Below are 25,602 nucleotides of genomic sequence, written 5' to 3' on the forward strand. Positions count from 1 at the left end.
ATATCAGATAAAGATAAGAGGAGAGAAGGAGGAAGATATAGAGCTTATGCGTACCACTTGTTTAAGAAGACACTGGCTGTATTGTGATTAAGTTAAATACCAATAAAAATTTGAAAATGCGTAATATCATTAAGAAATACTACCTGAGTGGGAAAGTAGTTTGTGTGATATGTTCGGGAAATTATGCTTTGGATGATTGCCTTGTGGAGTTTTCCTTGTTTACTGTTAGCTGTAATAAGGTTTATTTCTGGATCTGCCTGCTGGGGACAGTGTGATGTGGAAGATGAAGGAGAAAAGAAGAGATAAAGTATATACATTGATGGCAGCAAAGGGAAGAGGGAACCATGGGGAATCTCGTTTCTTAAGGGATTTACAGGTTTTCAAAGGTAAGACTGACTCGGTACATCTGCGGGCAGGAGAGGAGTGGACAGAGTACATGTATTTCTATGACGCTTCTAGGTGCAGAAATCGAAGTCAAGGATTGTCCGTTCAAGGAAGAAATACTTTTCGGAATGGTGACACAGCAGACTTCTCGGAGTGTGGAGCATTTTAGGTCTTAAAGGTTGTGGTGTAAATACTGCAGTAATGGCTGCGAATTTCAGGATGTAGTGAAAGTAACAGAGGAGGTAGATGTAAGTAAATCGGTGGTGAGAAGTGGGGCGTCACTCGGTGTTGGAGGGTCGAGTGTCTCTGGAGTTACAAGGTATCTTTCTTCGGCTGCCTACATGAGTCACAGCTTGATTGTATGATAAGCCTTGTTTCTCTATTGTATCTCACTTTCTCATGGGTAAACTTGGTATCAACGAAAATATGAGGAGCGTGTTTCAGTGCAACTAATGCAAGATGAAGAGCAAGACGATTGTTATGAACTACTACTCCACATAGCGAGAATTATTGTGATCCACAAAACTTTTCTAGGCTGCCATAGGCTCACCACTCTCAGCATTGTTGTAGTATTCACTTCTCACACTGCCAAATGATCTGCTGTGTTATATGAGGTAGGAAAGTTCATGGCAATGGAACGCTAATTTAGCTTTGTTACTTGGGTATCTTCTTCAGGACGATTGGAAGATGTGAGAGTTCAAGATGTACTTGGATGTCAGGGGAATATTCTTCGCACTCTTTGGAATGTGTCTGGGATAACAATGACCTCGTACCTTGAGATGAGAAAGAGTGTACGTGTGTCCTAACTGCAATACTGCTAGTAGCTTGTAGGTGCAACAGCTTCTCAGCCAGGATGGCAGTATTCATTTCAATGATACACATCTCTCCTTGTTTAATGTGTGGAAAGAGATGTCTTGGTTCATGGAGGTCAAGTGGAAAAGGTTTCCAAGTGGTGGGTTGCCTTAAGAGTTAGTTATGTTAGTTGCCATACAGGATCACAAGTTTTTGGTATAGATATTTTGGAAGATGGCCGTAGGCCATTCTGTCGTCTGACTAGCTGACTAGCCTGAAAACGAATCTGGATTGTGAGGAGTATCCATGTTCATGTCGGTGTATGTAAAGGGAGTCGTAGCCATTTGGGATTCAGAAGAATGAGTCATTTTCTCGTTTATCCTATGGTAAAAAAAAATGGGGGCAGCTCTGAGAACCACATATCCACCTGGAACCATGGTCACTTCACCTGCGACACGCAGTGCTGTTGTTCGCTGGTAATTACCTTTAAGCTTATATGGTACGCATCTTCAGGGTTGCATCTCCGGAGCCTAAGCATAGCAACAAACACCTGATTACTTAAGATCTCTAATTGTACAATCTAACGGTACAGCTAATAATGGCTATGGTGAACTGGATTGAAAATTATGAGTTGTATTCAGCTGCCATTCCTGGAACCACGGGGAATGTTTGGTAACACTTCTGACATCAGAGACACTCTCAGATGGCTTCCGGATGTCTCAACGGAGAGTCACTTTACATGCCCTAAGATGGTTCATCATCCATGGTGTCTAGTAACAAGACCCCCACTCTAGGTACATTAGAAAAGGGCTTATAGTCCTATTTCACAAAGGGGAAAATTTTCACACTAATGAGGCCAAATGGGCAGAGTAAAGGTTGGAGAGGTTAGATTTCATCTGAGGAATGAAATAAGAGCTCTGATTCCTCGAATAAAAAAACTCCGTCGTCACATCAAGGGACCCTTTTCTAGGGGAGAAGGTTTTACAGATTTATACCGTCGTAAAAGGTCACTTTACGAACAAAATAATGTATTTTATTGCCTGGTCCATGAATAAAAACCATTTATATTCAAAATACTTTTTCAAGTAGTACTGATGAAGTTCTTTTCATGATCCACACTCCCGATGCGATCACCAAACAGTTTCACTCATTTAATTAGAGACAGCTGGGCTATATAAGAGCAATCTGTCAATGTCACTGTCAGTCAAGAGGGTAACTTGCCAGCGTTCACACCCAGAGTCCCTCGAGGAAGACACTTCAGGTAAGCTTTGCGGATGACTCTCACAACTGACCCTCATTCGTTTTTTCTAATCCCAATAATCTGTATGTACTGGTTCACAACATGCTTTTTCAGGGGAAAAAGCTAGATCAGGGAAGCCTTACAGCGCCAGTAATGTCGTCTAGTAATTGATTTTAATTGCAAATATTTATTAAAGGCCGCTGTACATGTGATTCATAATGTAGTCACAGCTGCTACTGAGGCCCGGATTCACCCAAAACCCAAGAAAAACAGAAATGAGAAAAAATCGTAGCTGGCTTAGGTTTCAACGCTTCTTGTTGCTGCTGGATACAAGAACATGTTAGTGATACATGTTAGTGATACAACATGTTAGTGATGCAAGAACATGTTAGTGAAACCTTGCAACACTTTTAAATTATTTGAAAATTTAGTACTTTTTATAAATAAAAAAAGTAATAATACATCATTCTACCACACATTTTTGTTAAAATTAGTAAAAATTTGGTAAAAAAAAGGTCGATTTTTCAGATTTTTATGAGAATTTCTTTCACTTTTTTTTATTAAAATTAACTGATGAAAACTCTGACAGAAAACTGGATACAGTAGGACAGAGACACTGGGGGTGACCCCAGTGTTGTCAAACTTGTACCGGGAGCTTCTCGGGAAACAATCATTCGAGGTCAGACCTTGAAATACAATTTGCTATAACTTCAAATATGACGAATTTACAACAGGGGACAAGAAATAGTGTATTTTTTTTAATACTAAATCATTTGGTCCCCCTCAAATAAATTTAAAAATTGAGTAAGAGCAGGTAAGTGAAATACCTTTCTTACAGATATTCCTAAAAACTGAGATGCCTTCTCACCGTCCATAGGAAACCAACACACACACACACACACACGCACACACACACACACACACACACACACACACACACACACACACACACACACACACACACACACGACACATTATATACATTTCTTTAGTCACCTCTCGTCTAAAATTAAGAAAAATTGTTTTTATTCTCTTAAGAGCGGTGAAAATATGCAGCCCCTCCTGCAGCCCCACGGTGCCCCGTGGCCTGGTGGCAAAAGCTCTCGCTTCACACGTCTAGGGTTCGGGTTCGATTCCCGGCTAAGGGGTGGAAACATTGGACGTGTTTCCTTACACCGGTTGTCCATGTTCAACCATCAGGAAAATGGGTACCAGGGTGCTAGTCGACTGGTGTGGGTCGCATCCCGGGACAAAACTGACCTAATTTGCCCGAAACGTTCTGCGTAAGAGGCTTTCTATATAGTAGTATGTCAATGATGTCAGCTAGGCCTGTATACCTTGTATATGTACTTGTAATAAATAAAGATTTATTATTATTATTTGACTAAGAGAAAGAAACCACCTGGGAACAGTTCTTTAAGTTGGGATACCAACATTAGTTTATCGAACTGGAGCTCAGTAAATATAATAAGAAATACCTGAAGGTTGACACAGATGAACAAGTTAAGACTTCGACCAACTAAGCTAGTAATTCCATTTCATCTGGGGATCGCAGTATCTAGAAAAATCCAATGTATCACTTCACTTCTCAGAATAAAATTAGCAGAAAGTTCTCTAATAACTGCAAGAATCCTGTGGAAGGTTCTCTAGTAACTGCAAAAATCCTGTGAAAGGTTCTCTAATAACTACAAGAATCCTGTGGAAGGTTCTCTAATAACTGCAAGAATCCTGTCACCACAAAAACTGTAGCAAGTGTTAGTTCACACGGGACAGAGCAGTAATTGAGACAGTAGGGTAACAGAATACAAACCACCACTCTGATTTTCTCAAGAAAGTTCCGCACTCTTCTAACACAAAGGAAAACACTACAAGTTGCACTAATCAACCAAACTCAACTTCAAGATTTCAGATGTTGAAACATGATATGATAATTAAGTCTGCATTAAGGTACATCTCAGCTCCGGGCTTAATTAGAAATTCCTGCACCATGGAACTGACACAGGTCCCCAAGAGGCTCCGTGCCACACTGACCTATGAAATTCCAGCTATGCTACATCCCTCCTACACGGACCACCAACCACTGATGTTTATTGACCTCCCACTTTATAAAATACTCTCTTTTTTAACTTTGTATTCGGCTGATGAGAACCTCAGGTAGACGTTGAAATATACAAGAATTTTTTTTCGAGTCTGTCTTCCACAGGAGATGATTCCTGTTGTTTACTAATGATCATAATATTCTGATGCTCAAGAGTGGCATGTTCCATGAAGCCGCCAGAAGCAGCATACTCATTCTCTTGATGACGGTCACAGAAAGCCATTAAATTGTTATTCAAGTACAGAAATGGTAACTTTTTTAAAATTAATGCTAAGCGCTAAACCCAAATGGATCATTCACGGCAAAACATGGTGGAGACTTGATCCTCCGTCTACTGACCGCCAGACAGACGCTCTTCCTGTTTTTACTCACCTATATGTCAGAAATAGTCATTAAAGAGTAATTTTGAATTTTTAAGGGGGTAGACATTTTCAAAACTGGTTAGAGAGGAGGTCGACTGAATGTGTGTGTGTATATACTCACCAATTTGTGGCTGCAGAGGTCGAATCTTAGCTCCTGTGCTCACCTATATGTACTCGCCTGTATGTGGTTGAAGGGGCTGAGTCACAGATCCTGGCCCCGCTTCTTCGTTAGTCGCTACTACGTCACTTCCCGCCCACTCCAAGAACTTTATCATACCTCATGTTAAAGCTATGTATGGATCCTGCCTCCACTACTTCTCTCTACAGATTGTTCCACTTCCTGACAAGTCTAAGGCTGAAGAAATATTGACTTAACGTCACAATGACTTATGTGAGTTTTCAACTTCCAGTTGTGTCCCCTTGTTCCTGTGTCCCATTTCTGAAACGTTCTAGCCCTGTCCACCTTGTCAATTCCTCTCAGCATTTTATTTGTTGTTGTCATATCTCCACTATCCTTCTTATCCACTAATTTCATCAGGTTGAGTTCCCTTAACCTCTCCATATGTTATTATACTCAAGGGGGGAAGTGCTAAACCCGTAGAATTATACAGCGAATGTGGGGGGGGGGGTAATGGAAGGCATTCACGCTCAATTCAGGGAACTGTAGCACATATCCAGTTCCCTTGATCAAGAGCCCCTCACCAGCGTCAAGGAATCTTTCTTGAGGGGCGGGATTAGTCTTGTTGGAAACTTTTGCATTATCTCCAATTTCTTGATGTGTTTGACCAGGAGTGGATTCCATACTGGTGCTGCATACTTCAATATGGGTCTGACGTGCACGGTGTACAGTGCCGTGATTGACTCCTTACTGAGATGTCGAAAGGCTATTCTCAGGTTTGCTAGGCAGCTGTTATTTGGCTGATGTGTGCCTCAGGGGACGTGCTCGGTATAATGCTCATCCCAAGTCCCTTTTCCTTAAGTGAGGTTTGAAGCCTTTGACCCCCTAACCTGTACCCCGTCTGCGGTCTTCTTTGTCCTTATCCAAGCTACGTGACTCTGCACTTGGTAGGGTTAAACCCCTGGTGGCCTGGTGGTTAACGCTCTCGCTTCACACGGTGAGGGCCTGGGTTCGATTCCCAGCCAGAGTAGAAACATTGGACGTGTTTCTTTCCACCTGTTGTCTATGTTCCCCATCAGTAAAATGGGTACCTGGGTGTTAGTCGACCGGTGTGGGTCGCATCCTGGGACACTGACCTAAGGAGGCCTGGTCACAGACCGGGCCGCGGGGGCGCTTGTATTCTCATTAGTTTTATATCATCAGCGAACAGGGACACCTCTGAATCTATTCCCTCCGTCATACCATTCTCATATACTGGACCTAGAACTCACACTTGTGGAACCCCACTCGACACATGCACCCACTCTGACACTTCATCACCTACCAACACTCATTGTTTCCTTCCTTTGAGGTATTTTTTGATCCATTGTAGTACTTTCTGTACAATTCCTGCCTGCCTGTGTGTGTGTGTGTGTACTCACCTAGTTGAGGTTTCAGGGGTCGAGTCCAAGCTCCTGGCCCCGCCTCTTCACTGGTCGCTACTAGTGTGTGTGTGTGTGTGTGTGTGTGTGTGTGTGTGTGTGAAAAGATTGTATTAAGGCATTTATTTTTATACAGGTATGAAAGCTTCAAGTTTTGAGCTTCGTTACTTTCATCTACTTAATTTTGGTCTTTAACTGTCTGTACGTGATTCGTCTGACGATCTGGAAGTATTTCTTTGTTTTCCATACTTCAGGTACCCCTGAAAGATGGAAAACAATCGGCTTCAATCGGAAAACGATCGGCTTCAAATTTCTAATGCAAGTATACAGTAACTAGAGTCAGATTCTTGGAACATTTGTTATATGCAGTAGTCCCATCACCAAAGTTTTAGAAACCATTTCCAGCATACCGGAATGATTCTATTAAGTTCCAAAACCCTCTGCTGCTTGGGTTCAAACGTTGAGAAACCTGGAATCCTGGGAATTTGTTCTCCGACAATTCACACCAGAGAAAAACCTCATGGCAATACTTGGGTCCCAAGTCTGTTTTTGTGTCTGTTTTTGGCAGATTGTTCAGCCAGGCTACTGTGACCTTTTTATTCTTTTTGGGATCCGAGTGATAACTGGAGAAAGCCTATTCTGATTGATTTTATACTTTAGTGCTGGTGTGCTTTCCGGGAAGCATATTTTGTCTTATTAGGCTGCAGAAGTCCTTATTAACTATTTTTTTAAATAAATCATGGAACTGAATTCCTTTCAATGAATAAAGAAGAACGATTCTAATCTGTTGCAAACCATTTAGATTTTTGCATTTCATAACTCGCAAATATACAAATGCAAATATACATACACATATATACAGACATTCATGCAAACATACTCATATACTTATATACACCAGTTCATACATGTATACATATACATATTATATACATACAGACAAGAACGTATATACACATGTATTCATGCATACAATGGATACACAAAACGATATTCATACAAATACATATGCAAAATTATACATTTGTATATGGATGCATACAAAAATACATTATATATATATATATATATATATATATATATATATATATATATATATATATATATATATATATATATATACAATGTATGTGTGCGTGTGTGCGCGTGTGTGCGTGTGTGTGCGTGTGTGCGTGTGTGTGCGTGTGTGCGTGTGTGTGCGTGTGTGTGCGTGTGTGCGTGTGTGTACTCACCTAGTTGTACTCACCTAGTTGAGGTTGCGGGGGTCGAGTCCGAGCTCCTGGCCCCGCCTCTTCACTGATCGCTACTAGGTCACTCTCTCTGAACCGTGAGCTTTATCATACCTCTGCTTAAAGCTATGTATGGATCCTGCCTCCACTACATCGCTTCCCAAACTATTCCACTTACTGACTACTCTGTGGCTGAAGAAATACTTCCTAACATCCCTGTGATTCATCTGTGTCTTCAACTTCCAACTGTGTCCCCTTGTTACTGTGTCCAATCTCTGGAACATCCTGTCTTTGTCCACCTTGTCAATTCCTCTCAGTATTTTTTTGTCCCCCCTATCTCTCCTGTCCTCCAGTGTCGTCAGGTTGATTTCCCTTAACCTCTCCTCATAGGACATACCTCTTAGCTCTGGGACTAGTCTTGTTGCAAACCTTTGCACTTTCTCTAGTTTCTTTACGTGCTTGGCTAGGTGTGGGTTCCAAACTGGTGCCGCATACTCCAATATGGGCCTAACGTACACGGTGTACAGGGTCCTGAACGATTCCTTATTAAGATGTCGGAATGCTGTTCTGAGGTTTGCTAGGCGCCCATATGCTGCAGCAGTTATTTGACTGATGTGCGCTTCAGTAGATGTGCCTGGTGTTATACTCACCCCAAGATCTTTTTCCTTGAGTGAGGTTTGTAGTCTCTGGCCCCCTAGACTGTACTCCGTCTGCGGTCTTCTTTGCCCTTCCCCAATCTTCATGACTTTGCACTTGGTGGGATTGAACTCCAGGAGCCAATTGCTGGACCAGGTCTGCAGCCTGTCCAGATCCCTTTGTAGTTCTGCCTGGTCTTCGATCGAGTGAATTCTTCTCATCAACTTCACGTCATCTGCAAACAGGGACACCTCAGAGTCTATTCCTTCCGTCATGTCGTTCACAAATACTAGAAACAGCACTGGTCCTAGGACTGACCCCTGTGGGACCCCGCTGGTCACAGGTGCCCACTCTGACACCTCGCCACGTACCATGACTCGCTGCTGTCTTCCTGACAAGTATTCCCTGATCCATTGCAGTGCCTTCCCTGTTATCCCTGCTTGGTCCTCCAGTTTTTGCACTAATCTCTTGTGTGGTACTGTGTCAAAAGCCTTCTTGCAGTCCAAGAAAATGCAATCCACCCACCCCTCTCTCTCTTGTCTTACTGCTGTCACCATGTCATAGAACTCCAGTAGGTTTGTGACACAGGATTTCCCATCTCTGAAACCATGTTGGCTGCTGGTGATGAGATCATTCCTTTCTAGATGTTCCACCATTCTTCTCCTGACAATCTTTTCCATGATTTTGCATGCTATACATGTCAGTGACACTGGTCTGTAGTTTAATGCTTCATGTCTGTCTCCTTTTTTAAAGATTGGGACCACATTTGCTGTCTTCCATGCCTCAGGCAATCTCCCTGTTTCGATAGATGTATTGAATATTGTTGTTAGGGGTACACATAGCGCCTCTGCTCCCTCTCTCAGGACCTATGAAGAGATGTTATCTGGCCCCATTGCCTTTGAGGTATCTAGCTCACTCAGAAGCCTCTTCACTTCTTCCTCGGTTGTGTGTACTGTGTCCAGCACATGGTGGTGTACCCCACCTCTCCGTCTTTCTGGAGCCCCTTCTGTCTCCTCTGTGAACACTTCTTTGAATCTCTTGTTGAGTTCCTCACATACTTCACGGTCATTTTTTGTTGTCTCACCTCCTTCCTTCCTTAGCCTGATTACCTGGTCCTTAACGGTTGTTTTCTTCCTGATGTGGCTGTATAACAGCTTCGGGTCAGATTTGGCTTTTGCTGCTATGTCGTTTTCATATTGACGTTGGGCCTCCCTTCTTATCTGTGCATATTCGTTTCTGGCTCTACGACTGCTCTCCTTATTCTCCTGGGTCCTTTGCCTGCTATATTTCTTCCATTCCCTAGCACACTTGGTTTTTGCCTCCCTGCACCTTTGGGTAAACCATGGGCTCATCCTGGCTTTTTCATTATTCCTGTTACCCTTGGGTACAAACCTCTCCTCAGCCTCCTTGCATTTTGTTGCTACATATTCCATCTTCTCAATAACTTGCTTCCCTGCCAATTCTCTGTCCCACTGAACCCCGTTCAGGAAGTTCCTCATTCCTGTGTAGTCCCCTTTCTTGTAGTTTGGCTTCATTCGTCCTGGCCTTCCTGCTTCTCCCTCCACTTGTAGCTCTACTGTGTATTCGAAGCTTAAAACCACATGGTCACTGGCCCCAAGGGGTCTTTCATATGTGATGTCCTCAATATCTGCACTACTCAAGGTGAATACTAAGTCTAGCCTTGCTGGTTCATCCTCTCCTCTCTCTCTTGTAGTGTCCCTTACGTGTTGGTACATGAAGTTTTCCAGTACCACCTCCATCATCTTAGCCCTCCATGTATCTTGGCCCCCATGCAGGTCCAAGTTCTCCCAATCGATCTCCTTGTGGTTAAAGTCACCCATGATCAGGAGCTTTGCCCTGCACGCATGAGCTCTTCTGGCCACTCTAGCCAGTGTGTCAACCATCGCTCTAGTGCTCTCGTCGTACTCTTGCCTTGGCCTCCTGCTGTTCTGTGGTGGGTTATACATCACTGCTATCACCACCTTGGGACCTCCAGAGTGAAGCGTTCCCGCTATGTAATCACTTTCTTCTCCGCTGTCTCCTCTCTCCAGCTCATCAAAATTCCAGCGATTTTTGATCAGCAATGCCACTCCTCCACCCCCCTGTGTGTGTGTGTGTGTGTGTGTGTGTGTGTGTGTGTGTGTGTGTGTGTGTGTGTGTGTGCGTGTGCATGATGCCGAATAGGTAAAACTTGCGATATTCGATTAAATAGCAACGGTCTTCTTGCCGAATAAGGCAAGCGAAAATTTACGTTTGCAATAATTTCGCAAAAATCATTCTGAACTTAACGAAAAATAATATATTTCATTATGCTTATTATTAAATTATTGCAAACTTATCTAAAAGATATTTAGTTGGATTAGGCTAAACTAAATTGCGCTTGCTGTAATAAGGTTAGGTAAGTTTTCTAAGATTCCTTTGGTACAAAATTATTAATTTTAACGTAAACATAAATGAAAAAATGCATGTTTAAACGTATAAGAGAAAATTTTAGAAAGGACTTAATTTTAAATGATTGAGTTGGCTTTTGCGCAGTGTTGACGTGTACTTGGCTCTGTGAAGACCTGTTTGCGCGCTCTCTAGAATGGAAGCAAGATGCCCTCCATCGAGCAACTTTACCAACAGCTTAAGGAAGAATTGAGGATGACGAATATGGAAATTCGGCGACTGACCGAGGAAAACAAAAAGATTCGTAGTAGTCCTCCTGTTTTGAGTCCTCAGGTCAAGAAGGGAAACTGGTCAGTGGCTGGACAGCAGGGAAAGAAGTTGACGATCAAGAAGACGAATGGAAAGGTAGAAACGATGAAGAAGAAAGAGACTGCCGTGGAAACTGTTGTGGAAACATCTAATACATTCTCAGTGCTACCCGACGAATGTGAGTCGACTACCGGGAACGTCACGACGAACGACACCAAGGAAGGTAGGAATATTGTTGTTGTTGGGGATAGCCAAGTTAGGTATATGGATAGGGCGTTCTGCTTGAAGGACAGGAGTAGGAGACAGAGAGTTTGCTTTCCTGGGGCTGGGATGGAGGATATTGTTAGCTGTCTGGATGACATCATGAGAGGTAATGGGAGCAATCCTATTATCTGTCTCAGTGCTGGAGGCAACGATGTTGGCAGACGTAGGAGTGAAGACCTGATTAGCAGGTATAGGTCAGCAATAGAGATAATTAGGAGGAAGGGTGGGAACCCTCTCATATGTGGTATTTTGCCAAGGAGGGGAGTTGGAAATAAATGGTTGTCCAGGGCAATTGGTGTCAATTGCTGGCTGGACAAATACTGTAAGGAAAATGCGGTAACATTCATTGGCAACTGGGACCTCTTCTATGGCAGAAATGACATGTATGCGAGGGATGGGGTTCACTTATCTAGGTGTGGGGTGGGAGCACTGGCAACTGCAGTGGAGGGATCAGTTAGGACTTTAAACTAGGAGTAGTTAGTGGTATGGGTTTTGGCAGGAAAACAGTGAAGTCCCAGTGTAGTAATATTACGAGTTCTAGGGAAACTAGTAATAATAAGAACGAGGTAGATATTGAAAAGCCAGGGACCTTGGGTGATAAGGACAATAATAGGTTTAGTAGAAAAATAGAAATGAGCAGCAAGGGTAAAGAGAAAGGAGAGTCTTTCAATGTTTATTATGCTAATTGCCGTAGTGCTAGGAATAAGATGGACGAGTTGAGATTAGTTGCTAGTGCAGGTAACATTGATGTATTTGCCTTAACTGAGACGTGGTTTAATTCAAAAAGTCGGGACATGCCTGCGGAATGTCATATTCAGGGTTTTAAATTGTTCCAAGAAGATAGAAGTATTGGGAAGGGGAGTGGGGTGGCATTGTATGTCCGAGATCGCTTGAACTGTTGCATAAAAACGGGTATTAAGTCTGAAGTAACACATACAGAGTCTGTTTGGATAGAATTTTCAGAGGGGCATGAAAAACTGATTTTAGGAGTGATATACCGTCCCCCAAACTTAGATAGGGACCAAGGGAGACTACTATGGGAGGAAATTGTTAAGGCCACAAGGCACGATAATGTAGTAATTCTAGGAGACTTTAACTTTAGTCATGTTGATTGGAATTTCTTGGCTGGGAATTTAGAATCATACGACTTCTTAGAAGTATTTCAGGATTGTTTTTTGAAGCAGTTTGTGACAGAACCTACAAGGGGAAATAACCTGCTTGACTTAGTTATGGCAAACAATGAATCCCTTGTTAATAATTTAGAAATTTCAGAGGAACTGGGTGCTAGCGACCACAAATCAATTACATTTAGCATTGAATGGAAGTACGATAGCAGCGATAACTCAGTAACAGTCCCAGATTTTCGCTTAGCAGATTACGATGGGCTTAGAGAACACTTATCATCTGATGACTGGGGTAACGAAGAGAGCTATCAATATGACAGTTTTCTGAACACTATACATGCTGCTCAAAGAGCGTTTATCCCATATAAAGAAATTAGATCAAATAGAAATGACCCAAAATGGATGAATAATAGGCTCAAATATCTACTAGGGCATAAGAAAGGAATTTATAGGCGTATCAAAAGAGGTGAGGGTCATCTTATGAATCAGTATATTGACATTAAGAGGGACATTAAAAAGGGGATAAGAAAAGCTAAAAGGGACTATGAAATTAAAGTTGCTAGGGATTCTAAAACTAACCCAAAAAGTTTTTTCCAGGTCTATAGAACAAAAGTTAGAGATAAGATAGGTCCCCTTAAAAATAACTATGGGCACCTTACTGACAAAGAGAATTAAGTGTGCTTGATTTTAAATAATTATTTTCTCTCAGTTTTTACACAGGAAGACACTAACAATATTACAGTAATTAATTTTTACAGTGGGCTAGAAGATAAATTATGTAACATCACAGTCACTAGTGAGATGGTTGTGAAGCAGATAGACAGACTGAAGCAAAATAAGTCGCCGGGCCCTGATGAGGTTTTTTCAAGGGTTCTTAAGGAATGCAAAATGGAACTCTGTGAACCATTAACTAATATTTTTAATTTATCTCTTCAAACAGGTGTAGTGTCTGATATGTGGAAGATGGCTAATGTAATTCCTATTTTTAAAACAGGGGACAAGTCGTTACCGTCAAATTACCGCCCAATAAGCCTGACCTCAATTGTAGGCAAATTACTAGAGTCAATTATAGCTGAGATTATAAGAAGCCATCTCGATAAGCATAGCTTGATTAATGATACCCAGCATGGATTCACAAGAGGCCGGTCTTGTCTAACTAATTTATTAACTTTCTTCAGTAAAGCTTTTGAGGCTGTTGACCACAATAAAGAATTTGATATTATTTACTTAGATTTTAGTAAGGCTTTTGATAGAGTTCCGCACCATAGACTGTTAAAGAAAGTGGCAGCTCATGGCATTGGGGGAAAAGTGCTCTCGTGGATCGAGTCATGGCTCACTGACAGGAAGCAGGGAGTGTCCATAAATGGGGTTAAGTCCGAGTGGGGATCTGTAACAAGTGGCGTTCCACAGGGATCAGTCTTGGGCCCGTTGTTGTTTATAATATATATCAATGATCTTGATGAGGGAATTACTAGTGATATGAGCAAATTCGCCGATGACACAAAGATAGGTAGGATAATTGATTCAAACGTAGATGTTATGGAACTTCAGGAGGATTTAAACAAACTCTATTCTTGGTCAGAAAAGTGGCAGATGCAGTTCAATGTAGATAAATGCAAGGTTCTGAAGCTCGGGAGTGCCCATAACCCTAGTACTTATAAGTTAAATGATGTAGAACTTAGCCATACAGATTGCGAAAAGGACTTGGGGGTTATGGTGAGCAGCAACCTTAAACCAAGACAGCAATGCCTAAGCGTACGTAATAAGGCAAATAGATTACTGGGATTAATATCAAGAAGTGTAAGCAACAGAAGTCCAGAGGTCATACTGCAGTTTTATACATCATTAGTAAGGCCTCACCTAGATTATGCAGCTCAGTTCTGGTCTCCGTATTACAAAATGGACATAAATTCGTTAGAAAACATTCAGCGTAGGATGACTAAATTAATACATAGCATTAGAAATCTTCCTTATGAAGAAAGATTGAAGACTCTTAAGTTACATTCACTTGTTAGGCGAAGAATGAGGGGAGACCTGATCGAAGTGTATAAGTGGAAGATAGGTATTAATAAAGGGGATATTAATAAGGTCTTGAGGATGTCTCTCCAAGAGAGAACCCGCAGTAATGGATTTAAATTAGATAAGTTTAGATTTAGAAAGGACATAGGAAAGTATTGGTTTGGAAATAGGGTAGTTGATGAGTGGAACAGTCTACCTAGTTGGGTTATTGAGGCTGGGACTTTGGGTAATTTCAAATCTAGGTTGGATAAGTACATGAGTGGGAGGGGTTGGATTTGAGTGGGACTTTCACATCAGAGCTTATTTCTTGGGTGGCATTGAAAATTGGGTTGGGCAAATGTTTTGTTAGTGGGATGAATTGTAAAGGACCTGCCTAGTATGGGCCAGCAGGCCTCCTGCAGCGTTCCTCCTTTCTTATGTTCTTATGTTATGTTTACCTATTCGGCACAACATTATATATATATATATATATATATATATATATATATATATATATATATATATATATATATATATATATATATATATCAATGAAATCACGAAACAAGTGATTTTAAATCATTTACCAAACTGCGGCAGGCCAGGACTCAACCCTACGAACCTTGTGCCGTCTCCAGAGACAGCACAATGTACGGAAGTCCTTACCACGGAGCAAGCGATCCTACAAGAACCAAGCACACAGCACGGAGGAGTATATGGAGAGAAAAAGAGAGGTTAAGAGAGTGCGATTTGGAAAAGGCGTATGACAGGGTGGATAAGGAAGCAATGTGGCAAAAGCTGCAAATGTATGAAATAGGAGGTAGGTTACTGAAAACAGTGAAGAGTTTTTACGAGGATAGTGAGGATCAAGTTAGAGTATGAAGGAGACTGGGAGATTATTTCGCAGTGAGAGTAGGCCTTAAACAAGGATGTGTGATGTCTCCATGGTTGTTTCAACGTATTTATAGATGGGGTTGTAAGAGAAGTGAATGCTCGGGTGTTGGCAAGAGGAGTGTGGTTAAAAGATAAAGAATATATCACAGAGTGGGAGTTGTCACAGTTGCTTTTTGCTGTACTTCTGGGAGATTCTAAAGAGAAGTTACAGAGGTTGGTGGATGAATTTGATAGGGTGTGTAAAAGAAGAAAATTAAAAGTGAATAAAGGAAAAAGTAAGGTGATGAGGATAACATAAAAATTAGGTGACGAAATATTAGATATCAGATTGGAGGGAGAGAGTATGGAGGAGGTGAATTTACTTTGATATTTAGAAGTGGACGTGTCAGCAGATGGGTCTATGAAAGATGAGGTGAATCAAAAAACGGAAGTAAAAAGCTTCCCGATGGAGTCACTATGCTATCCTAGAAGGATAGTAAGCAAATTGCCTGGGACTACACCTCTGCCACCACGTTGGCGGATACCTACTTGCCATACTCTGAAGCCGGAGGGGGCAGAGCCGTTAGTTACAGGGAGACCCAGAAGACCCACAAATATGTAGACCTGCCCCCTTGCTATAGCTTCATCCCAGTAGGTTCGGAGACTCTTGGAACATGGAGCAAGTGTCCTCTAAAGTTCTTCAGAGAGCTGGGTGAAAAACTCACCACAGAGCGGACAGCTTCCACTTTCACCACTGTGGAGCTGGATGAAGTATTTGAAATGTAGGCTCGGGCATATTATTAACGATGTTCTACTTCCTATTGTGTTTTTAATATATATATATATATATATATATATATATATATATATATATATATATATATATATATATATATATATATAATCATATCGGCCGTTTCCCACCAAGGCAGGGTGGCCCGAAAAAAGAAAAACTTTCATCATTCACTCCATCACTGTCTTGCCAGAGGTACGCTTACACTACAGTTATAAAACGGCAACAGAGTGCCGGCATTGTATTTCCCACCTCCAGGACTCATGTCCGGCCTGACGGTTTCCCTGAATCCCTTTATAAATTTTACCTTGCTCGCACTCCAACAGCACGTCAAGTCTTAAAAATCATTTGTCTGCATTCGCTCGTATCTAATACGCTCACGCATGCTTGCTGGAAGTCCAAGCCCCTCGCACACAAAACCTCCTTTACCCCCTCCCTCCAACCTTCCCTAGGTCGACACCTAGCCCACCTTATATATATATATATATATATATATATATATATATATATATATATATATATATATATATATATATATATATATATATATATATATATAATCTCAAAACTTTGGCAACGCAGAAACTAACCAGATGATAAAATGAAAAAAAAACACACACTTAAAATGGTCTAAATATATAATAAAAAATCTTCGGTTTGTTTCTAGGGCGAGTGTGAGGAGAGCAAGATGAGAGCATTGTGGACGTGTTTGTGTGTGGGCGTGTTGACAGCCACAAGCGCCACCAAGTTGCACAACTTGCAAAGGGAGGCACCGATAGTAAGTGCACTTAGTGCAGTGATTCTGTACAACTCTGTAATGAAAAAAAATATTTGCATTTTCATCATCGTTAATTTAGTTGTGTTACATTAGGAATGCACTAGATAACCATCAATAATTCTGACTGAAATCTATTAAATTTACCAGCAGGATGGGAAACTAGCCATGGATGACTATCCCCTGCAGGAGGACGACCTACTGGATAAGCATCAGCTTCTCTTACAAAGGGAAGACGAAGAACTGGCTCAGCAAAATCTGGATGATTCTTTTCTCAACCTGTAAGAACTTTTGTGTATCCCGTCTGTCTCTCTTATTGTTGTAAAATTTTAAGAGGACCAGATTACGTTTCATTTTCTTTCAGGGCGTAGATCAAAGTCTAACATTATTCTGACGTAACAAGAGAAACCTTACATTACAACACATTAAATGATAAACATGCGACAGCTATTACAAAAAAATATTATTTTTTTATATTATTGCCTCAGTTTTTGTTAGCAATATTTATGTGTATCATTCTTGTATTTACAAACCATTAAACAATAAATAACAAGTTGTAATAAGTTTGAGGGCATGTTTAGTTCAGTGTGTCACATTTACACTCTCAAAGTCCAGGGTCAAAGTCCAGGGTCAAAGTCCAGGGTCAAAGTCCAGGGTCAAAGGCTCTAAGATTATCTATCATCAGTGAATGTTGGTTGGCAGCTCATGTGAACTGGACACTAAAAGAACATTGGGAAAAGAACATTACGTCTTGTTAAATCTGGCTACCCCTATTCTAAGTTACGAATTAAAGACACTCGCTGCAGAATAAGCTTTTAATGGGACAACATTTAGCTGTGTGTAGAGCAAAACGCTGTTCCAGTACCTAGAGTTTACCTGGAGAGGGTTTCGGGGGTCAACGCCCCCCCGACTCGGTCTGAGACCAGGCCTCATGGTGGATCAGGGTCTGATCAACAAGGCTGTTACTACTGGATGACTATCAGTACATCACATTCTTATTTTAAAACGTCAGTTATTGAAGTTTAAATCATCGTCAACCATTTCACGTTTCCTAATTTTTCACAGTTAGCATTTTCTTTAAGTTAGATTAAGGTAATTGGACATACAAAAACATATATTTAACCACAAATAAAAACAAGCCGTAATAGGGTTGACATCAAGGTGGCCGAGGTTGGCTAGGAAACGTGATAAATTTGACGTTAATACTTCTGAGGCGAGAATGAGTGAGGTTATTTCTCTCAGTGAGAGAAGTGATATTTCTCTTAGTGAGAAAATAGTTGACATTATTTCTCTCAGTGAGAGAATAGTAGACATTATTTCTCTCAGTGAGAGAACAGTTGACAATTGTTTCTGACAGTTTTCTCTAACTATTGTTTTAGTGATTAAAGACTCATTTAAATTTAACATTAGGTAAAAGCCCTTGTGTAATCGATGAGCTTTCAATCCGACTAAGAAAATCACTAATGAGTTGGACGATAACGATTTCAAGATTCATTTTATCGTTCCGAGAATCTGTAAGTCAAGAGAGAAGTGATTCCTCTCATTGTTATCAACAGTTTTTTCTCCCCAGGAACAGACAAGAGGCGGATAATACCTCCAGACACAAGCCAGTGAACTCAGCTGGGCGGTTAGTACACTGAAACACTTTAATCCACCTGGATTCTCTGTTTTTTCTCCTTTGTCGAGATGCACTGTGTGATGCTTGCCATTTTGCACGTACTGTGAATATGTATTTAAGTATTTGAAGATAATTTACCATTTAATTTACTAATGAATTACCCGTCATAAGACGTAAATTAACAAAAATGTTTTCTCATTGTTACCTTTAGCTTTTAAAAAAGCTCGAGGAAAACCAAGCTCTTGCACTTGACATTTACTTTTTGAAACAGCATAATAAGACACAAAGAGACATTAAATGCAGGCGTTTAGCAGATGTGTTGACACTTATGGTAGAGCCATCATATGTGACAGTGGTGTCGAGGATACCTTTGTAGTACACCTGTCGGCGAGGAGGGAGGGGCAACGATTTGACTAGTGCCGCATACACATCACATTAACAGTTGACAGGCTGCCGCAAGGGACGCCCTGCCTTTCACCTGGCTTCGTGACTAACATACTATACATCATTCGTGTATGTCGTTTACATGACCAGTGTGTCTTGGACCACGTAATGAAAATGAATGATGTTGTTGTGTACTGGTGTACTGCAGTACGTTGTTTTTCAGGCCTAGGGACTGTGCTGACCACTTGATTGGGGGATCCACCACCAGCGGAATATACGAGATCTACCCCTTCACGTGAGTAGCCAGACCGGACTCTTACTTTCTTTAGTAGGAACCGTTAACTAACCTACTGAAGGTAGGTTACTTGTTAGCAACCATACAAACACCAGTAGTGTTTTGTTGTTTATATTCGTCATGAGACAAGACAAAAGTCTTCTGATACGGGTCTTGATCATAGGGATGATCCTGCTTCAAGACACAGCAGTCACAGCTCTTTGTAAAAGTTAATTCTTTATCACCTACTTGTTGAAAGTCGTCTCACTACCTGAGTCTGTTCAGTAACTACCACAGGTGCATGTGGTGACAATTACGAGTGTATCACTACAACAGGTGCACATGCAACGGGCCCGTGCGGGTATGGTGTGACATGGAGACAGATGGAGGTGGTTGGACTGTGTTCTTGAAGCGTCAGAACCAATCTAGACAAGTGAACTTCAACCGCACGTGGGCTGAGTACAAGGATGGCTTCGGTGACCCCAGTAGGGAATATTGGCTAGGTACGCTTCTATTTACACTTTTATATCTAGTGTGAATGTTTTAATAAATAAGAGACCATTTTTACATTAAATAGCAAGTACATTTTTTGTCGGTCAAAACGTGTTTAAAAGTACTTACTGTGTAGAACTGAGCAATATTAAAGGGTTATTATTCACATTGTAGGTAACGAAGCTCTGTACAAACTGATCGCCAGCCGAGAGTACGCAATTCGTCTGGACCTCGAATACAAGACTGGGATTTCTCAATACTACACTTACTCCATTGTCAAAGTTGCCAACGAAGCAAACAGGTGAGATGGAAAGTCAATAGCACGAGTTATCACTGAGATGCAATACTATCTATGATATGCTACCACCACCCCCTCCCACCCTTCACTTGATGTGACCCACAGCGTCGTTACCATTCGAACACCTATTTAGCACTAGGCTAACAGGGGTAGCAGGTGTAGAGAGACTTGTTCATATGTTCCTCTCTGCTCAGGAAATGAATCTGGTTGTTTCAGTTGAGAATCATTGTTGTAATGAACTACAGGTCACTTCGTTCTTGTATTATGTGTTCTCATCTACAAGATACAATGTAACTGCTGGATTGTGTCCCTTGTTGAACTGCATGATAACTGTCACAGCGGGTCTAAGAAAGGCATCGTCAAATGACATAAAACTAGCCCCTAGGCTACTCAGTGAAATAAAAAGGAATAGTTCAGAGTGCAGAATAAATTTCTTACACTGTTAAATATCTAAACATGATGAACGACTGTTTAGGGTTTGAAGTCTATTAGAAAAATCATTCCTTATTTATTGCCTGCAAACTATTTTATTCAATAAATTTAAGAAATTTAAACTTACACATCCCAAAAACAATGCAAAAGTTCCTTTTAAAAAACACACAAGAGCTTGAAGTTTGAAGCTGACCAGAAGTTGCATTAACGCGTATTACTGCATAGACTAAGAATTGCAAGTTTATTAACAATATTAGTAACTTAACGATTTGGACGTACACTTAAGTATACCTGAAGTTATACTTAAGTTGTTTTACAGAAAAAATATACAGTATTAAAACTGAAAAAAAACTTGCACCTTACACACTACAATAATAGTTCCAACCCTCACCTAAGTAGGAGAGTTGAGAGTTTGAAGCCGATATGATGAGGCGTTCTAAAGTTATAAACGAAAACTTCGGAAAAGAAGACTGTATCAGGAAGAAAACAGCACTGCAGGGTAGGGCGTGCTAGGGCGTGCTAGGGCGTGCTAGGGACTAGGGTAGACTAGCGAGGGAGGAGAGTACAACAAAGGTATAGTAAGGACGGTGAGATATGAGCTAAATAAGAACAGCTGAGGAATTTATGTAATATGTTGCAAATCGGCACTTGCCTAATTCAATATCATTGCAATGCTTGCACTTAGTCCAACACTGAACGTTGATGCCAATCACATTATGTAGTCCAGAAAATTTAGTTTGAATTTTTTTTTAATTTAGACAAATTCTTCAATAAAACTATAAAAATGGTCCCGTTGCAACTCAATAACAATATAAAAAAATATAATTTTAAAGTACAACATTTTATGGGGTTTGAAGTCACTCAGAAAAATTATTCCCCAGTTATAGAATGAAAAACAATTATACTAAAATTGGCAAATTAAAGTATATTAGATGGGACACTCTTCAGTTATTGCTCAAAATGCAACGATTTCAAGTTTATTATTGTAAGAAAATAAGCAATTTTCATCTACAAGATTTAAATCGTTCTAAAGTGGAATATTCCTATAATTAGATAAAATTGAGAAATATGAAGTTAAACCTTTCAGTAAGAACATAAACATTATTCTAAGCAGGATACACTTGTGTTCTAAGTGTGAAGATGATCAGTAATCTCACGACCACAAAATCAGGAAGGTGTGTATGTAACATTCACTAGAAGGCCAATAAGTGCTAACAAATTTTCCTAGCTACAGTACAGCAACCTTGAAAATTTGAATCCTGTCTGATGAGGCTTTCTTAAGTTATGAATGAAAATAATTTGATGGAGAAATCAAATTCGGGCCACTTAAAGTGCCCTTCTTGGATGCCTATTACCATGTATTGCTATGTGCATATGCAGAGACTGTATATGTTTAATTAATACAGGAAACTGTAAACATCATGTAAGTGATTGTCTTTATGTTGGTCAGCAGTTTGATCAAAGATATAGTCATTTTACTGTAACAGAGGTAAACAACTTGGGGACGGGAGTGTTTGTACCAATGGGAAGTCACTAATACGACAGACCTTATCTACTGTACCATACCGGGTGTTTGGTTCGATGTATAACGCACTGAGCTGCTAGTTTCAGTACTAGCTATTGTGGAACAGAGGTAAATTATTCGTCAGTGTAAATAAGAGTTGACTGTTACAGTAGTGTTTGGTTCATCACCACAGATACAGGGCGAGTGTCCAGGGGCCCGTGTCTGGGACAGCGTCCAGCAACTGCTTCAGTCTTAACAGCGTCTTCACTACTTACGACAATTATGGCGACATTAACACTGGTAAGTTGGTCAATTGAACTATTTGGTTTCCTTGAAATTTAGGAAAAAGATGAACGTGTCATGAATGACAAATAAGAACCATCCATTCACACTGTAACTTAATACAACTGTATTATTCTAGCTATCATCTTGTAAAAAAATTGCAAAAATATAAAATGTAAAAACCCGTATGATATAAGAATGATCAGTAAAAAACTGATCATTCACTTAGTCATCTTTCAACATTTATGAATTTACAGAATTGCTAAATGTATAAACTTTATTTACATTAAAATTATTCTGCTAAAAATCTCGTTTAATGAATATTATAAGTAGATAAGCAGACATTTTAAAATAATGAGCAATAATACATTCATTATTATACATCCAATAGGCTGAGACCAGTGAAATACAATCTAAAATTCAAAAGGATTAAATTGGTCAAGATAAATTTTTGCCTGAAATCTTTACAACAAATTCATTCACGGTAAAAAATTTCCTGAACACTTTTAATACTCCTGGTTGTTACTATTCTCTTGATTATGGACTCTTCGCTGACAATTTGGTAGAATAGGGAAAACAAAAATGCCTGCTCTTTAATATCACAAAAAAGCCCCAGCTATTGATCATAATATAACTGCACGTAGACGTCTGGAGGACTGGATATCCAAAGTATCCGTACTTGTAGAAATGCCTTATGATGACTGGAGATCAAGGGTATGTGAACCTGAATTAAGTCACTTGAGAACAGGAGATCAAAAGTATCTGAACCTGTAGTGAAGCCTCCTGTGGACAGATCAAGAGTATCTGAACCTGTAGTGAAGCCTCCTGTGGACAGATCAAGAGTATCTGAACCTGTAGTGAAGCCTCCTATGGACAGATCAAGAGTATCTGAACCTGTAGTGAAGCCTCTTGTGGACAAATCAAGAGTATCTGAACCTGTAGTGAAGCCTTCTGAGGACAGAACTAGGAAATAAATTTTATAAATGCCGAAATATGAGGGTTTTCAATAAAAATGAGAAGTATCCCAGGTACTGATAGACGATTATAATTTGCAGTAAGAATTTTAAAAGTAAATCTTGTAAACGACAGAAATTTAATTTACTGCAGCAGATCAGAGAAAGAACAAAGTGTAATCGAGTGCTTGAGTTTGGAGAGCATTGGATATATTGTGGAAATATTTACGAATAATAAGGATGAAATAGGAAACATAATACTTTACGGGTAGAGAGAGTAAAGGTTTTAACCTTGTAAAATAACAGAAATGGGTCTTATGAAGGAAGCTGACAATTAGCTAACATACAACAAAGTGTTAATGGATGATGGGAGTTAAAAGTCTTACAGATGTCCAGAGTTATGACGAAAGATTCACCATAATCTGGAGGCCAAGTTGACCTAAATCTGAAGTAAGAAACAACACTACAAGAACTGACTTCACAATATTCATTCTAATGATCAAAGAACATTACTACTCATTGCTCTCCAATAACCGAAGTAGTTCTGAGATGATATAAGTAATAGTAATTCAACTGACTTAATCGCCTTTCTCAGAGACAGAGTGAATCACTGCAGAAGGAATGATCTTAATGGATAAGCAATAAAGGAACAGAGGAGTTAATACGCAGGATCTTAAGAACATTCCATCAACATCGGCGTATAAAGCAACTTTAAAGACATTTGAATTTAGACAAGGAAGGGAAAGAAAATTGGTAGGGATTGTTTTTTTTTTTTTTTTTTTTTTTTTTTTTTTTTTTTTTTTTGCAAAAGACCGAAGGGTAAGTTATGGATGTGAAGAATGATAGATGACCACTGTTCTTTATAAATGTTCTTAGATGTACGAAAAGTGGACTCTGCATTATTTATGAGAGAAATATGTAGAGTATGGTTACGAATATAAGGCATCTTTTTCCCCCATCACTCTTAATGCATTATACCACTATTAAACCACAAGGAAATATGACTTATGAAAGCATAATTTAGAGGTGGACAAGGGAGATCTAAAAGAGTTTGAGATGTATGCTTCCACTTCAGCATTAATAAGAGATTTATTATTATATCCCCAGATAACATGTCAGATCCAGCACTGAGATCCCTTCCGAATGATCAAGTTTAATTTTCTTCATTGAGAGAGAAATTATGCAAGACTCTTACGTCTTCGTCATTATCTTATCCACAGGAAACTGTGCAGCAGTTAGAGGTGGCGGCTGGTGGCACAACAGCGGCTGCCGCTACGGTAACCCAACGTCACCCTACAACCAGGGCCTCAACTACACATGCTATTCCACCACCTCCGTGGTCACCAAGGTGCAGGTGAAGATCAGACCCACCGTCTGCGACAATGCTTTCAAAACTGTCTACCTCAACTCCAAGAACTGTGGCGGCTGTCACAATAATAATGATGATTCACGAGAGTTGTTGTGATGCACGAGCCACACTGTGACATAGTGAATTACATTTTGATGTACGACACTAGCAACAATATGACATAATTGCAACTATGAATGACAGTGTAACGCATAACCAAGACCAACAATGTGACGCGTAACCAGAAGCGACAGTGAGACACAGTTACCAATATGCACGACGGTCTGCTACTCGATCATGGTTAATAGTGTGACACACTGCCACAAGACAGTGTGACGCATCACGCACGACCACAAGCAACAGTGAGATGCACCACCACGAGCACCAATGTGACGCACCATCACGAGCAACAACGCGACGCACCACCACGAGCAATAATGTGACGCAGAATGGCAACCACAAGCCATAGTGTGGCATACGACCACAAGATAAAGTGTGAGGCACGAGTGTAAGAGTTTGAGGCACAAGTGTGAGGCACAAGTATGATAGTGTGAGGCACAAGTATGAGAGTGTGAGGCACAAACACCAGTACCACCGTACCGTATTCTACTTGTCTCATTCTGTGATAACTCACAAGTAGCAAACATCTAAACAACTACTTCGGTGCAAACCAAAAATGCGTAAAAAAATTTTAACTCGTGAAAGAGTCAATTAGAACAAGAAATATAACCTGCCAGACACCACACAACCCGCGGCTGACTTTGGTAGAAAAATAAAAAACTTTCTTACTATTATTTATACAATAAATATATATTAAATTTACTGTAGTTGTATGTCTGATTTTAGTGTTTTACTAAATACAATTTATTGCATCATTCTTATTGTTTTAATTCCCATTACTCTTATACAATAGAGTGAACAATGCCATAAAAGTACTGAAGAAATCATTCTTATAAAACAGAGTGAATATAGTCATACTACACACCTCGCTCTTATACAGAAGAGTGAATGTAGTCATACTACACACCTCGCTCTTATACAGAAGAGTGAATGTAGTCATACACAGTACTGACGAGCTGGGTAGTTTGTCTTCTTCACCAGATGATGGATTATCTAATCTTTAAGAGAATTTCCCTAGAACGAAGAACTGGTTAATTTACATTTCTCCACAAAGTTTATCTCGTTCTCAGGAACCAGCACGATATATGCTTGT

General features: G+C 40.2%; 1 protein-coding gene across 2 annotated transcripts; it reads left to right on the forward strand.

Annotated features, from left to right (window-relative positions):
• The first annotated feature begins 2,368 nt into the window (after positions 1-2,368).
• Positions 2,369-25,265, forward strand: LOC128689490 (techylectin-5A-like). Of its 2 annotated transcripts, none has more exons than XM_070086495.1 (9): positions 2,369-2,437; positions 16,697-16,807; positions 16,955-17,085; positions 18,375-18,431; positions 19,030-19,101; positions 19,417-19,583; positions 19,747-19,873; positions 22,000-22,106; positions 24,262-25,265. In XM_070086495.1, the coding sequence occupies exons 2-9, from the start codon at positions 16,718-16,720 to the stop codon at positions 24,504-24,506; spliced, it is 996 nt and encodes a 331-aa protein (XP_069942596.1). In that variant the 5' UTR covers positions 2,369-2,437; positions 16,697-16,717; the 3' UTR covers positions 24,507-25,265. The 2 variants fall into 2 exon arrangements, with proteins under 2 accessions (XP_069942596.1, XP_053633822.1); XM_053777847.2 differs by having other exon boundaries at positions 16,958-17,085; positions 24,262-24,651.
• Positions 25,266-25,602: the final 337 nt, after the last annotated feature.

This window comes from Cherax quadricarinatus, chromosome 18, assembly GCF_038502225.1.
Source record: "Cherax quadricarinatus isolate ZL_2023a chromosome 18, ASM3850222v1, whole genome shotgun sequence".
NCBI lineage: Eukaryota > Metazoa > Arthropoda > Malacostraca > Decapoda > Parastacidae > Cherax > Cherax quadricarinatus.